General features: G+C 38.6%; 1 protein-coding gene across 2 annotated transcripts in view; it reads left to right on the top strand.

The window, feature by feature from the left end:
- Window positions 1-12,217, top strand: part of UNC13C (unc-13 homolog C) — a 476,401-nt gene that overhangs the window by 305,561 nt on the left and 158,623 nt on the right. For both annotated transcript variants that reach the window (XM_043493368.1, XM_043493369.1), the window contains one exon: window positions 11,608-11,741. In XM_043493368.1, the coding sequence (XP_043349303.1) occupies window positions 11,608-11,741 (134 nt within the window). The remainder of the gene's footprint in view (window positions 1-11,607; window positions 11,742-12,217) is intronic.

Below are 12,217 nucleotides of genomic sequence, written 5' to 3'. Positions count from 1 at the left end.
ACAATAATAGGGAAAAAAGGAGGAGCCCACTACAAGTGATGCAGCTCAGGAGGTGCATGCATCAACCTCTGGCTGCACAGTTGTGGGACAGGCCCATGTCCCTCAAGGAGGAGTCAGAGCTGAGACAGAAAGCAATGAAAGATGGCTCTTATGTGGACGACCACCTGCTTGCTTGCCCTTTTAGGACTGCTGATGGCTCATGGTCTTATGGCTGAACCACAGGGTGTATGATGGATCATGAATGCCAGTACTGATCCCTGTGCTGGTTCTGCATACAGAACCAGAGGGCATACATTCCTCGCTATATATCCTGCTTTATCTGGTATGTGTCTGTGTATTATACATTGTGTGTGTGTGAGAGAGAACTATCTAGGGCTGCTTTTATGCCCTCACTGACCACTCTCTGTAAGCTAGAATTCACTGAATTCCCATGGTATTTCATGAGAAATACTGAATGTATGAAATTTTGCAATTCTCTGAATTTTAAGTGAAAAATAAATGACACTGTCTGAGATGCAATTTAATGTGTGTTCCTTGATAGTTCATAGAAAGCTGAATTTTGAGGACTTGTAAGCTGTGTGAAACAAATGGTAACAAAATTCATAGAAACCTCGTAATTATTTCTGTTGTCCCTCCTCACTTTTCCTTCTATCTACCACCACATGGGAGAGCCAGATTTTCCACTTATTGACAGGTGGTTGTTAGAAAGAGAATGTGCTGAAGTGAAGTCTTACCAGTGAATGGCAATCATTTCTGGGGTGCAACATGGCAACTGCTAACAATATGCCACCATACCATACTACTGTTTTATGCCAGAAAATAAGGAATAACATATCCAGCTGCTAACAACCAAATAATGGTTGTGATATGTAAATCATGGCACACCGACATATTCACCATCTTCACTGGCTGATATCCTATTGGCCTCATTATTCTAGAGGAAATACTCTGGTGACGAAAAGCAACAAGCAAGCAGCAGTGTATTCAACTCCTCATGGAGCATCTGCAACACATTCACTTTCTAATGAACACTGGGCAGTGACTGGAAAAACTGGCTACCTTACACTGGAGTGGATAGAGAAGTAGTTTATAAAGCATTTATAGGCAGCGTATAAATATGTCACTGTGTCTATTACATTTTTCTTGAGCAAACAAAAGAATTGGCTATTTCTCACAAACTCTGCTGTCACTTCAGTCATTCTTTTTGCAGTCTCTTCCACCTGGTGAGAAGGGTATAAAGCAAATCAGCTTGCCCCTGTTCTCCAAATGGCTCTTGGATCAATACAAAGGATTTAATACCCCTTAGTACCAGAATGCTGCAGAAAGATGTTGGCATACTCTGTATCTGACATCTGATCTGTGTACTTTTTAGAGGCATGTTCTTTGTCAGTTATTCAGTTTGTGTTGATTTTATAAATATATTCCAGCAAACCCATACAAATAAGGTGTTGACTTGAAACAGCAGTCAATATGTTATTATTGAGTAAAATGTTCAAAGGGACCTACAGGTATGTCTACATTGCAATTGGAGGTGTAACTGCAACTCTGACAGACTCAGGTTGGCGGCGGGTGGGATTGCATTCTGGAGCTTAGTACATGAGCCTCTAATTCAGAGGTGGGTAAGCTGCGGCCCACAGGCCACACGCAGCCCATCAGGGTAATCCACTGGCGGGCTGCCAGACAGTTTGTTTACATTTGCACGGCTGCCCGCGGCTCCCAATGGCAGTTTGCCATTCCAGGCGAATAGGAGCTGCGGGAAGTGGCAGCCAGCATGTCCCTGTGGCCCACCCCGATTCCTGCAGTTCCCATTGGCTGGGAATGGTGAACCGTGGCCACTTGGAGCCACGGGCAGCCATGCAAATGTAAACAAACTATCTGGTGGCCTGCCAGTGGATTACCCTGATGGGCCACATGTGGCCTACGGGCTGCAGGTTGCCCACAACTATTCTACTGCATGAGCTAAAATCCATATGGCTGTTAGCTAAAGCAGTAGTAGAGCAGATTCATTAATCTCTCCGTAAGTGGTCTCAGTGCCACTAGATGGGACAGAACACCACACCCAGGAGGTGTGTGGGTTACAACTGCAATACGGTTTGGCATACGTGTACTAGTTTTAATCTAGCTAGCACAACTAAATTAGCAGTGAAGACGGTGTGGCACAGGTTCAGCATGGGCTAGGAACACAAGTACACATACAGGGCCCGCAATGATCACCCCATGTTGACGCCCATGCTGTCACATCTTCATTGCTATTTTTAGCCATGCTCAGTAGATTAAAGCTAGTACAGGCATGCCAACCCATGCGGCAATCACACCTCCAATTGCAGTATATATACCTTTTGTGATTTAGGCACCTAAGTCACCTGGACTTTCAATAAGTCTTAGTCTCCTAAATGCCTGTCACTTTTGAAAATGGGACTTAGGGGCCTAAGTCACTTAGGTGCTTTTGAAAACTTTATCCAATTTTTCAGTAAAGTAGAAATCAAAACAGTTTGGTGATCGGTTTCCAATATAAATTCAAATAGCAGTTGTATTATAAAGAAGGTATGTAAAATAGAAAACTACAAATTAACTTCCAGAAAATGAGACCTGGAATAAAGTTACAGAATAACATACGAGTTATCTCCTCAGAATTCTGTACTTCAGAATTATTGTCAGAAAAATGCCAATGTATGCACAATACCAAATAGTCTTTGCAAATGAGAAACTTTACCACATTTTCGTATAGTATTAGATGCTCTAAAAAGTTTACCAACAATTGCTAAAATATGGTGAATAAAGGGGCACTTTAAAGCCTTTCAGTATGTTGTTGCAGTATGTTTGATGGGCAGCATGCTAGTCACAATAACGGGGAAATCTTTGATAAAGTTCATTAAGGCATCAGAGGAATATGTTCTTGCTGTGCTTTTCAGCACAGAAACTTCTCTCCCAGGGAGAAACTGAACTAAAACACTGAAGACAGATTCTTACACATAAAATTGCCTATTAGAAGCATGTCTAAGCTGACTGGTTTGAAGGTGGAAAAATTCTTTGGAGACTCAGTGGAATTTTCTATCTAATCTGTGGACTATTTACATTCAGGAAGGAATTGGATTTTAAATCTGTAGGCTATTCAAAAGCATTTATTTAAGTTAAATATTCTTAAGTGAAAAATGAACAACAGATACATTTCCCTTTGCAGTAATTACAAAAAAATATGTACCATATTATTCGAAAATGACAGCGAACTTGGTTCCAACTTCAGCCTTTAGATTGTTGCTTTAGCACAAAATTTCCAACTGGACTCAAACCAACCTCTTAGTTTTGCACACCCAAAATGTTATGTTAGCCCTGACAAAAGTAGTTAATGTTTGAAAATACAAAGCATTATTTAAGTGCTAAGTTTTATTTTATGAGACAGCTGGTCTGCATACTTGTATATTGTAGACACATTATCATCATTAAGGCTGCAAATCAACTTCTATTCTAGTCTCTTGTTTTCACAGGGTTTATAAGCTTTTTAAACATTCAGGACCTAACTGTGCAGCCCTTACTCCCATTGGTGATCTGTCAGTCCCATAGAATTTAGGGTTACCATATTTCAAGTTCCCAAATAGAGGACATTGTCGGGGTGGAGAAAGGGGAGAGGGAACTCAAGGGGAGGGTACAGTTTGGGGTTGCTGGCACTGCGTGGGGGGAATTTTGGGGGTTCTGGAGAGGTGTGTGTGTACTAAGCGGAGGTTTTGAGGTGGATGCTGGAGGGGATACTTGCAGCTTCACTCTCGGGTGTGCGGGGGGAGGGGCAGTGTCCCGCTCCCTGTCATGGTGTCAGGATAGCTGGCACAGGCCGGGGATGCAGCGCTGACCCGTCAGTCAGTGCCTCCCTCTGGGCCTCTCGCCAGGGCCTGGCCCTGTCACCCTTCCCAGCCGGCCTCTGTGGCCCCTCAGCAGGGCAGGCAGCCTGCAGGAGAGGCGCTTGGTGGCTCTGCTTACCTGCCAGGCCATGGTGGGTGAGATCTGGCAGCTGTGGATGAAGGATGGGGACCAGTCAGGGCACAAAGACAGCTCTTTCTGAGCTGAAATGTCTGTTCCACAAAAGTCCCAGACATTTCCTCTTATTTGAAAAATCCACCCTAATGGCGGCTCAAAAAAGAGGTCATGTCTGGGAAAACCTGGACATATGGTAATCTTACTATGGAGGATCTCATTGACATCAGTGGAACCACTCGGATAACTCACTGCTCAACAACTTGAGTATGAGTTTGAGTATGAGTTTCCCACTCTACCACTTTGGGGCTGAAATTTCCCAGGCCTGGTCTCTGCCTGGAGGTGTGTTTTTGTGGAAAGTTTGAACACAATCTATTTGGCTATTTTAAGTTTGACCACACTGTTTAAGGAATGGGTCTACAGCAAAAACCGCTGAAGTTTGAAACTTACCATGAACATAATCCTTACTGGGGACTAGTTCCTGAAAATAGTGAATTGGATTTACCAAAGTTATAATCATCTGAAAATTGTGAATTGATCATGGGCATTAAACTTACCCCACAACAGAATGTCTACCACCTAGTGTTCTTTGTGGGGGCAGTGCAACACCAAATTGCCACAATGTAGGGAAGTACTTAAATATTACAGGTTAGTCTACATTAAATATATTTGTTAACTTAAAGGGAACCAGAATTTTGACTATTATTATTTTACTTGTGCTCTATCAGACATTTTGTCCAATAAAATGGTAAAGTCATTGATAAGAGAAGTTGAAAACTCATCATTTCCATACATCAACTCTTTCAGAATTGTCTCCTGGTATTAGTTGTAGATTTTAATATTGCTTCACATTATGGCTGAGGTTACTTTTCCAGCCTTCAGCCAGTCCCCTGAATTAAAAAATGTGTTTGCTTGTAAAGCGTTTAGTCTTTTATTTTTTTTCTTAAATCACAGAAAATGGCCTTGTGTTTTGGTGTTTGTTTATTTTACAAATATAATTTTTAAAAGCCTCCACAAAATAGCAGTCCATGTGCCACGTTGTTTACATGATCCATCACATTTTGGTCCCTTGGAAATTTGGCTAACAGCCAATATCACAAAAGCTCTGTGTTGAATTGAAAAATTTTTGTGTGACTACGAGAGGTGTATTTTGCTACGCTTGTTATATGAAAAAATGTTCTTCCTCATTATGGTGTGTACCTGCTGTCTTTCAGATTACAATGATACAAAAGTTAATAGATTCATAAAGATTAAAACCAGAAAGAGACCATTATGATCACGTCACCTGACTTCTCATGTAACACAGGCCATACAATTTCACCCAATAACCGTGCATCAAGCCTATAACTTCTGATTGAACAACATGATTTGTGCTCACAGATAATTTCCTTTAGAAAAGCTGTTTAAAATTATGTTTTTCCAGAGAAATTACTAATCCTCCAATAAAATGTATAACTAAGTAATAAAATGTATAAGTAAGCAATAAATGCTTGAGCTGGTCAAAAAAAAAGAATTAATGAAAAATTATAAGGGGGAGGTTTTTTGATCAAAGTACAAACAAATTCAACAAGCTCTAGCACTATACCTGGTATTGATTGCAAGGGTGAGATTCTTAATAAGGGGTTATATTAGTCATGGTATGTAATTTGATTTTCTTCTCCAAAAACATGTGAAATCCTAGCACCTTGAAGTTGATGGCAATCTTGCCATTGATTTCAGTGGAGCCAGGATTTCACCCCTTTTTAATATGTTGCAAATAACTTTTCACAAACTCTTACTTATTCTTAGGTTTCAGAGTAGCAGCCGTGTTAGTCTGTATTCGCAAAAAGAAAAGGAGTACTTGTGGCACCTTAGAGACTAACAAATTTATTAGAGCATTAGAGCTGTAGCTCACGAAAGCTTATGCTCTAATAAATTTGTTAGTCTCTAAGGTGCCACAAGTATTAAGTACTCCCAAGATCTGAGAGAATGATGGCTCGTCCTTCAGGATAGGTTGTAGATCCTTGATGATGCGTTGGAGAGGTTTTAGTTGGGGGTTGAAGGTGATGGCTAGTGGCGTTCTGTTGTTTTCTTTGTTGTGCCTGTCCTGTAGTAGGTGACTTCTGGGTACTCTTCTGGCTCTGTCAATCTGTCACTCTCTCAGATCTTGGGAGACAGACCAGTCCTTGCTTACAGACAGCCCCCCAATCTGAAGCAAATACTCACCAGCAACCACACACCACACAACAGAACCACTAACCCAGGAACCTATCCTTGCAACAAAGCCCGTTGCCATTTCTGTCCACATATCTATTCAGGGGATACCATCATAGGGCCTAATCACATCAGCCACACTATCAGAGGCTCGTTCACCTGCGCATCTACCAATGTGATATATGCCATCATGTGCCAGCAATGCCCCTCTGCCATGTACATTGGCCAAACTGGACAGTCTCTACGTAAAAGAATGAATGGACACAAATCAGACGTCAAGAATTATAAGATTCAAAAACCAGTTGGAGAACACTTCAATCTCTCTGGTCACTCGATCACAGACCTAAGAGTGGCTATACTTCAACAAAAAAGCTTCAAAAACAGACTCCAAGGAGAGACTGCTGAATTGGAATTAATTTGCAAACTGGATACAATTAACTTAGGCTTGAATAGAGACTGGGAATGGATGAGTCATTACACAAAGTAAAACTATTTCCCCATGGTATTTCTCCCTCCCACCCCACCCCCCCACTGTTCCTCTGATATTCTTGTTAACTGCTGGAATTAGCCTACCTGCTTGTCACCATGAAAGGTTTTCCTCCTTTCCCCCCCTGCTGTTGGTGATGGCTTATCTTAAGTGATCACTCTCCTTACAGTGTGTATGATAAACCCATTGTTTCATGTTCTCTGTGTGTGTGTATATAAATCTCTCCTCTGTTTTTTCCACCAAATGCATCCGATGAAGTGAGCTGTAGCTCACGAAAGCTTATGCTCTAATAAATTTGTTAGTCTCTAAGGTGCCACAAGTACTCCTTTTCTTTTTGCGAATACAGACTAACACGGCTGCTACTCTGAAACACGAAATAAGTTAATAATGTGTTTCTTATCTAATTAAGAAACTGAATTTGCTAGACTGTTTTGTACCTTTCTCTAGATACTCAGGCATAAACACTGGTGAACTATGAGACAAGACTGTCTAGTGCCATCACTTCAGTGTGTCTGTGTTGTATTGTACTGGAGTTATATGGTGATGATGTAAAACTTCTGAATGAGTAAAGAGAAAATGACTTTGAAATCCAGCTTTCATATTAATACACTGAAACCCTAGTCAATCGAATTGCACCCACAAGATTATATGATATAGTGCAGGAATCTCCTCATTTAGTAATTCATCTCGATAGAGTTTTTCATCTCATGAGCCCCCTTCGCATCCCATTGACAATTGTGATGATCACCTCCTTCCCATTTCTTATTTCATATCCCTGTGACAGCTTAAGCATTAGCTTTAATGTAATATAAGAAAATTTGTGTAATTCATCTCTCTATGCTTACAAAATTTACAAAAGGTCTGCAGTCCACAAGTAGTCAATGAACCTCAGTTTATGAACCACTGATATAGACGAATGAGTGGGATTTATTAAAAATTTATTATGGAAAGCATTAGGCTGCTTTCACTGTCACAAATTTGGACTAATGCAGAAACTGGATTCTAATTACAAACCTAATATCTTCTGAGTGCAACAGAAGTTAGTGAAAAGGCAATCGTGTGGTTCAAATTAGTATTTTATTGTGCTGATAATATTGAATTCCTGACGGAAGCTTAATTTCAGATGTGATGTTATAAACTAAGATCCAAGGTTCACTTCTAGTTGGGGCCCATATCTGCTTTTAACATTTTATATTAAGGATAATTCTAAAACTGCAGCACATTCCGTGTCTTCTTCAAAGTTCAGCAGAGTCATGACAGGCACAAGTAATGGTGCAGCACCTAATCCCATAATCTTATGCCTCAGTAGTGAGAAATCTGCTACTATTTGTTGTATTTGGGCTCTGACACTACATTCCTTTTAGGGATTCTACTATTCTGCTTTGGATGGGCGGATTATTGAGCTTTTGATGTAGTGACCTGTGTAACATCTTTTTATGATACTTCCCCCTCCTATTTGTATCTCTACTACCTTGGCACTTCAAAGATACCATTATTGATGGTGATGTTATCCGGTAATATCTTGTTGTTTCCTTATGGCTGGTGCAAAAGAAAGCAAATTTTGCTAATTGACAGACTTTTATTATGGGATTGGGATCAGCACCCAGAAAAGGTTTCCTTTATTGCTTAGTGCCTTAGTAATCTGTGATTTAAACTTATTCAATAAATAATGTATCCTCCGAAATGAAAGGAAGGCAAAATTAGAAAACTGTTCATTTAAAAGGGTCACTAAACTGTGTACAATGTATCTATGGACCGCTGATGATGTCTTCTTGATTTATTTTTGGATTTATGTTTCTTTCAAACTTGTTAAGAGAAAAAGTTGGATCTTAATAACAATGCCATTCTCTAAAACATTAGGTCGTATACACTGTCTCATACTACTTCAGCATCTCAATGATATTATAAATGCAAATGCTGCACAGTTTTCTAACTGATGTTGGGTACAGCTGATATTAGATTTACATTTTCCCCAGGGGAGCTTCTCATTTGTGTCTGCAGTTTGCATCTCCAAAAGGAGATTTGTAAGAATGTTACAGCAACTTTATTTTTAATCTAGCCATTTAAATTTCCGTTTATCAGTTAGTAGATCATACTATTTACCCATGTTTATACTCTAATAATTACCTTGCATGTTAATTATGTAAACTCTATTTCTGCTTATGTACAAATTAAATCTATTCTTGATGTTATAAAAGGTATCTCCCACAACTAATAGTCCATTAGTGTATTATACTCGTCATCGTTTTCTAAAAAGGAAAAATGCATGTTATTAGGAACTAAATAGATATGGAGATACAGCACCAGCCCTAGCTGTGTCATGACAATAGCAAAATTACAGCAGAGCACATTGAAGGAAAAACATTACTTGTCTTCCCACTTAATGACAGGGTGTACTTCTTGACTGTTAATGACAGGCTAATGTTGAGCTTATGTCACCAGAACACAGGCTTCAGGAGAGTAGCATAGAAATTAAACTTGTTAAGTAAGGACATTGTTGATATGGTACTTTAATTCCCAACAGCAGCATTAAATCATAGTATCATTTTTCTCCTTTAAAAATGTTTCTTACAATCTCTGACAAGTGTTTGTTAAATAAGAGTGTCAATAATTCATACAAAGATGAACATTTTGCTATGTAAATGTGACCTAAATGGTTTTGTTGTTTTTGTTTTATCCAGCATTTATTGAAATGGTGTATTCTTACTAGACTGCAGCATATGGAGTAGTAATTGTTTGGTCCTTTGCTTTATAGAGGTGTTTTACTTAAGTATATGGGAATTTCTGTGCACTAACATGAGAATGTAATTAAATACATTTTAAATGTCTAAAAGTAATATTTAATTTAAAATTTCAATCTATTTCTGTGCCAGAGAAGCCCATGGAAAACAGCCTTTATGCTATTTCTACTTTACAGAGACCAGACATTTTTTTTGTGTATTGGGGCATAGATTTTTCACATCTGTGCCAAAGGATTGTTTCAGCTACATGTTGTGAATTGTTTATCTGAAATATTGTTATTGAAATGTGTTAATGGACTGTCCCTACTAAATGTGAAATGGTTCTGTATTGTAAAAGTTAAGTAAAAGATATTATACCCGTGTGGAAAATGGTGCTAAAAATAAATCTCTAATTTTGAAAATGCAGGGCATTGTAATGAAGGTGTAATCTATGTGAGCTGAAAGACTTTAGTGTTGAAATACTCCTGTCTCTTTTAAAAGTCCCTCTGTTTGCAGGACAATTGCAGGTTGTCATAATCATTCTAAGTCACACCACCCATTGTAAATTTTACTGAGCATTTCCTTTAATTCAGTCACATTAGATTTAGAAGCTGTAACATTTGAAGTTCAGCTGTGTATACAACAAGGCGATTAATGATACTTTTCTAATATACTTCATGATGGCCACCACAAAATAATTATAATTGCACATTGTTAAAATTCCATTTCTGTCTTTCCCAACTCTACATTAATAGATAACTTTTAGGTTAAGCTAACATTGAATTAATTTATTATGAGAATAATGTAGGTGTGTTTGAAGAGATACAATGTCTCTTTTCATGTAATTATGTTTGGTTAAGAAATAAAAGGTACAAAGTACATACCGTACATTTAAACATTCAAAAAAACATTATTTCTCTGAAGCATTAACTCTCTCTCTCTCTCTCTTTATATATGAGCTTGGTGAAACCTTGTTATGGGTTGAGTTGTCACTTCATTGAGATTTATAGGTGTGAACTCTTAGTCTTCAGTTAACATAACTGTAAGGATAAGCCCTAGCCTAGGACAAAGGGGGGTTGTGAATCTGTCTAGGAGTTTGGACTGAGTAGACAGAGGTTTTTTTGAGTATTGTTTTGGGTAGGTTGCAGGAAGGGGATACAGAACACCCAGACACAGAACACAGAGAGAGGTAAAAAGCAAGGAAGCCAAGCAATATACATGCACTCACACATGCGCACACACACATATCATATGCACACACCAGCAAATGAAGGGCGCTAACCCTACCACCACCTGTGGTTATACAGGCAGGGCAGTTACAAGTAGCTCTTTAAAATATGACCATTGAACCTGCTCAGAATTATTGTCTCTCACTTAGGGGTTAATTTGAAAGGTACTGTGCCATCACAGAGAGTGGAGGTTTTCAAAGTACAGGCATTACTTCATGCACCAGCTCTTTATCTTTCTCATAGCTTTGCAACTTTCTGTGACTTGGTTCTGTGCAACACATTTATTTTTATTGACTTTGGTGTAAGTGTGACCTCTCTGTTATACAGGTCGGTGTCTGAAAAGCCAAGAGCTGAGATGTTTCATTATTTGGGAGATTAGATTAAAATTTGCTAAATCCAGACTACAGAGATGAAGTTTTTTTCTGAAAGTGTAACTGAGTGAGGCAAAAAGGACAGCATGCTCTGTAAAAGTTATTTCAGCAATAAAATCCTGATAGATACTTCCAGCTAGACAGTAGTGGTCAAAATATAAAAGATTATGATGAGGGGAAATATAGAGGGACATTATTATTTGCCAGATTTGTTATTCAAGAAAAAGGATTATTTCATTTTCAAAAAGATATATAGATTTCTGGTTTTTTAATTTTATTTTATATGAATCTGTTTTATTGCAAAAAATTCAGAATCTTAAAACAAGAAATGTTCCACATTGCTGCTTCAAGTAATCTGATATAACAACTTACTCTGTACGTGAGTATTTCCATATATGCTGTGATTCAGTAAAACACTAAATGCATTTTAACCCATTCCTATTCAACAAAGGAATTAAGAATGTGTTTAAATTCCTGGTATTTGGGCACATACTTAAAGTGAAACATGTTGGTGTTCTTTCCTGAATTGGGAGCAAAGTACTATATGTCATCTCTCTCTCTCTCTCTCACTAGCAATGATGAATAATTGAAACGGCACAATTTAGATATTTTCCCTGCATTTTGTTAAATCTTGTTAACAGGGTAAGAAGCAGGAAGTTCCTCGGGAAGAACAGGGACCAACCACTAAGAATTTGGATTTTTGGGCCCAGCTCATTACTCTGATGGTTACCATCATTGATGAGGATAAAACCGCATACACGCCTGTCTTGAACCAGTAAGTACCCTCCTTTGGAAAAATTGTATGAAAAATCAGGGATTTAATTAAAGAAATACACTGGACTTCAGCATTTTCAGTTTTGATGTGATTAGATTTGATTAAGTGGCAAAACCTGAAAGACAGTAGCTTAAAACTGTACTTGGTACATTTTTTAAAAACTGCTTTGTTTCCTCAAAAGCAGAATGTAAAAACAGTTAAGCAAATGACAACTAATCTCCTCCTCCTCAACTCAAAAATAGGAATAGATAGAAATAGACATGAGCTGAGTCCTTAAGGATATTTCAAACCCAAAAATCCTTGCATCAAAAACCTCTTAAATTTCTGATCCTGCTGAGAGGGACCATCATGGCCATGTGGAGCCCCATGTAATTGTCAGGGCCCTGCCTCCGTGGATCTGATTGTAGAATCAGGGCTGAAGGTTAAGAGAAATCAGCATAGTTACCTGTCATTTCATTTATAAACTCCAAGCTTTC

The sequence above is a fragment of the Dermochelys coriacea genome, chromosome 10, assembly GCF_009764565.3.
Source record: "Dermochelys coriacea isolate rDerCor1 chromosome 10, rDerCor1.pri.v4, whole genome shotgun sequence".
NCBI lineage: Eukaryota > Metazoa > Chordata > Testudines > Dermochelyidae > Dermochelys > Dermochelys coriacea.
Note: the sequence above shows the minus strand (reverse complement) of the source record. Positions and strands in the feature narration are given on the sequence as shown.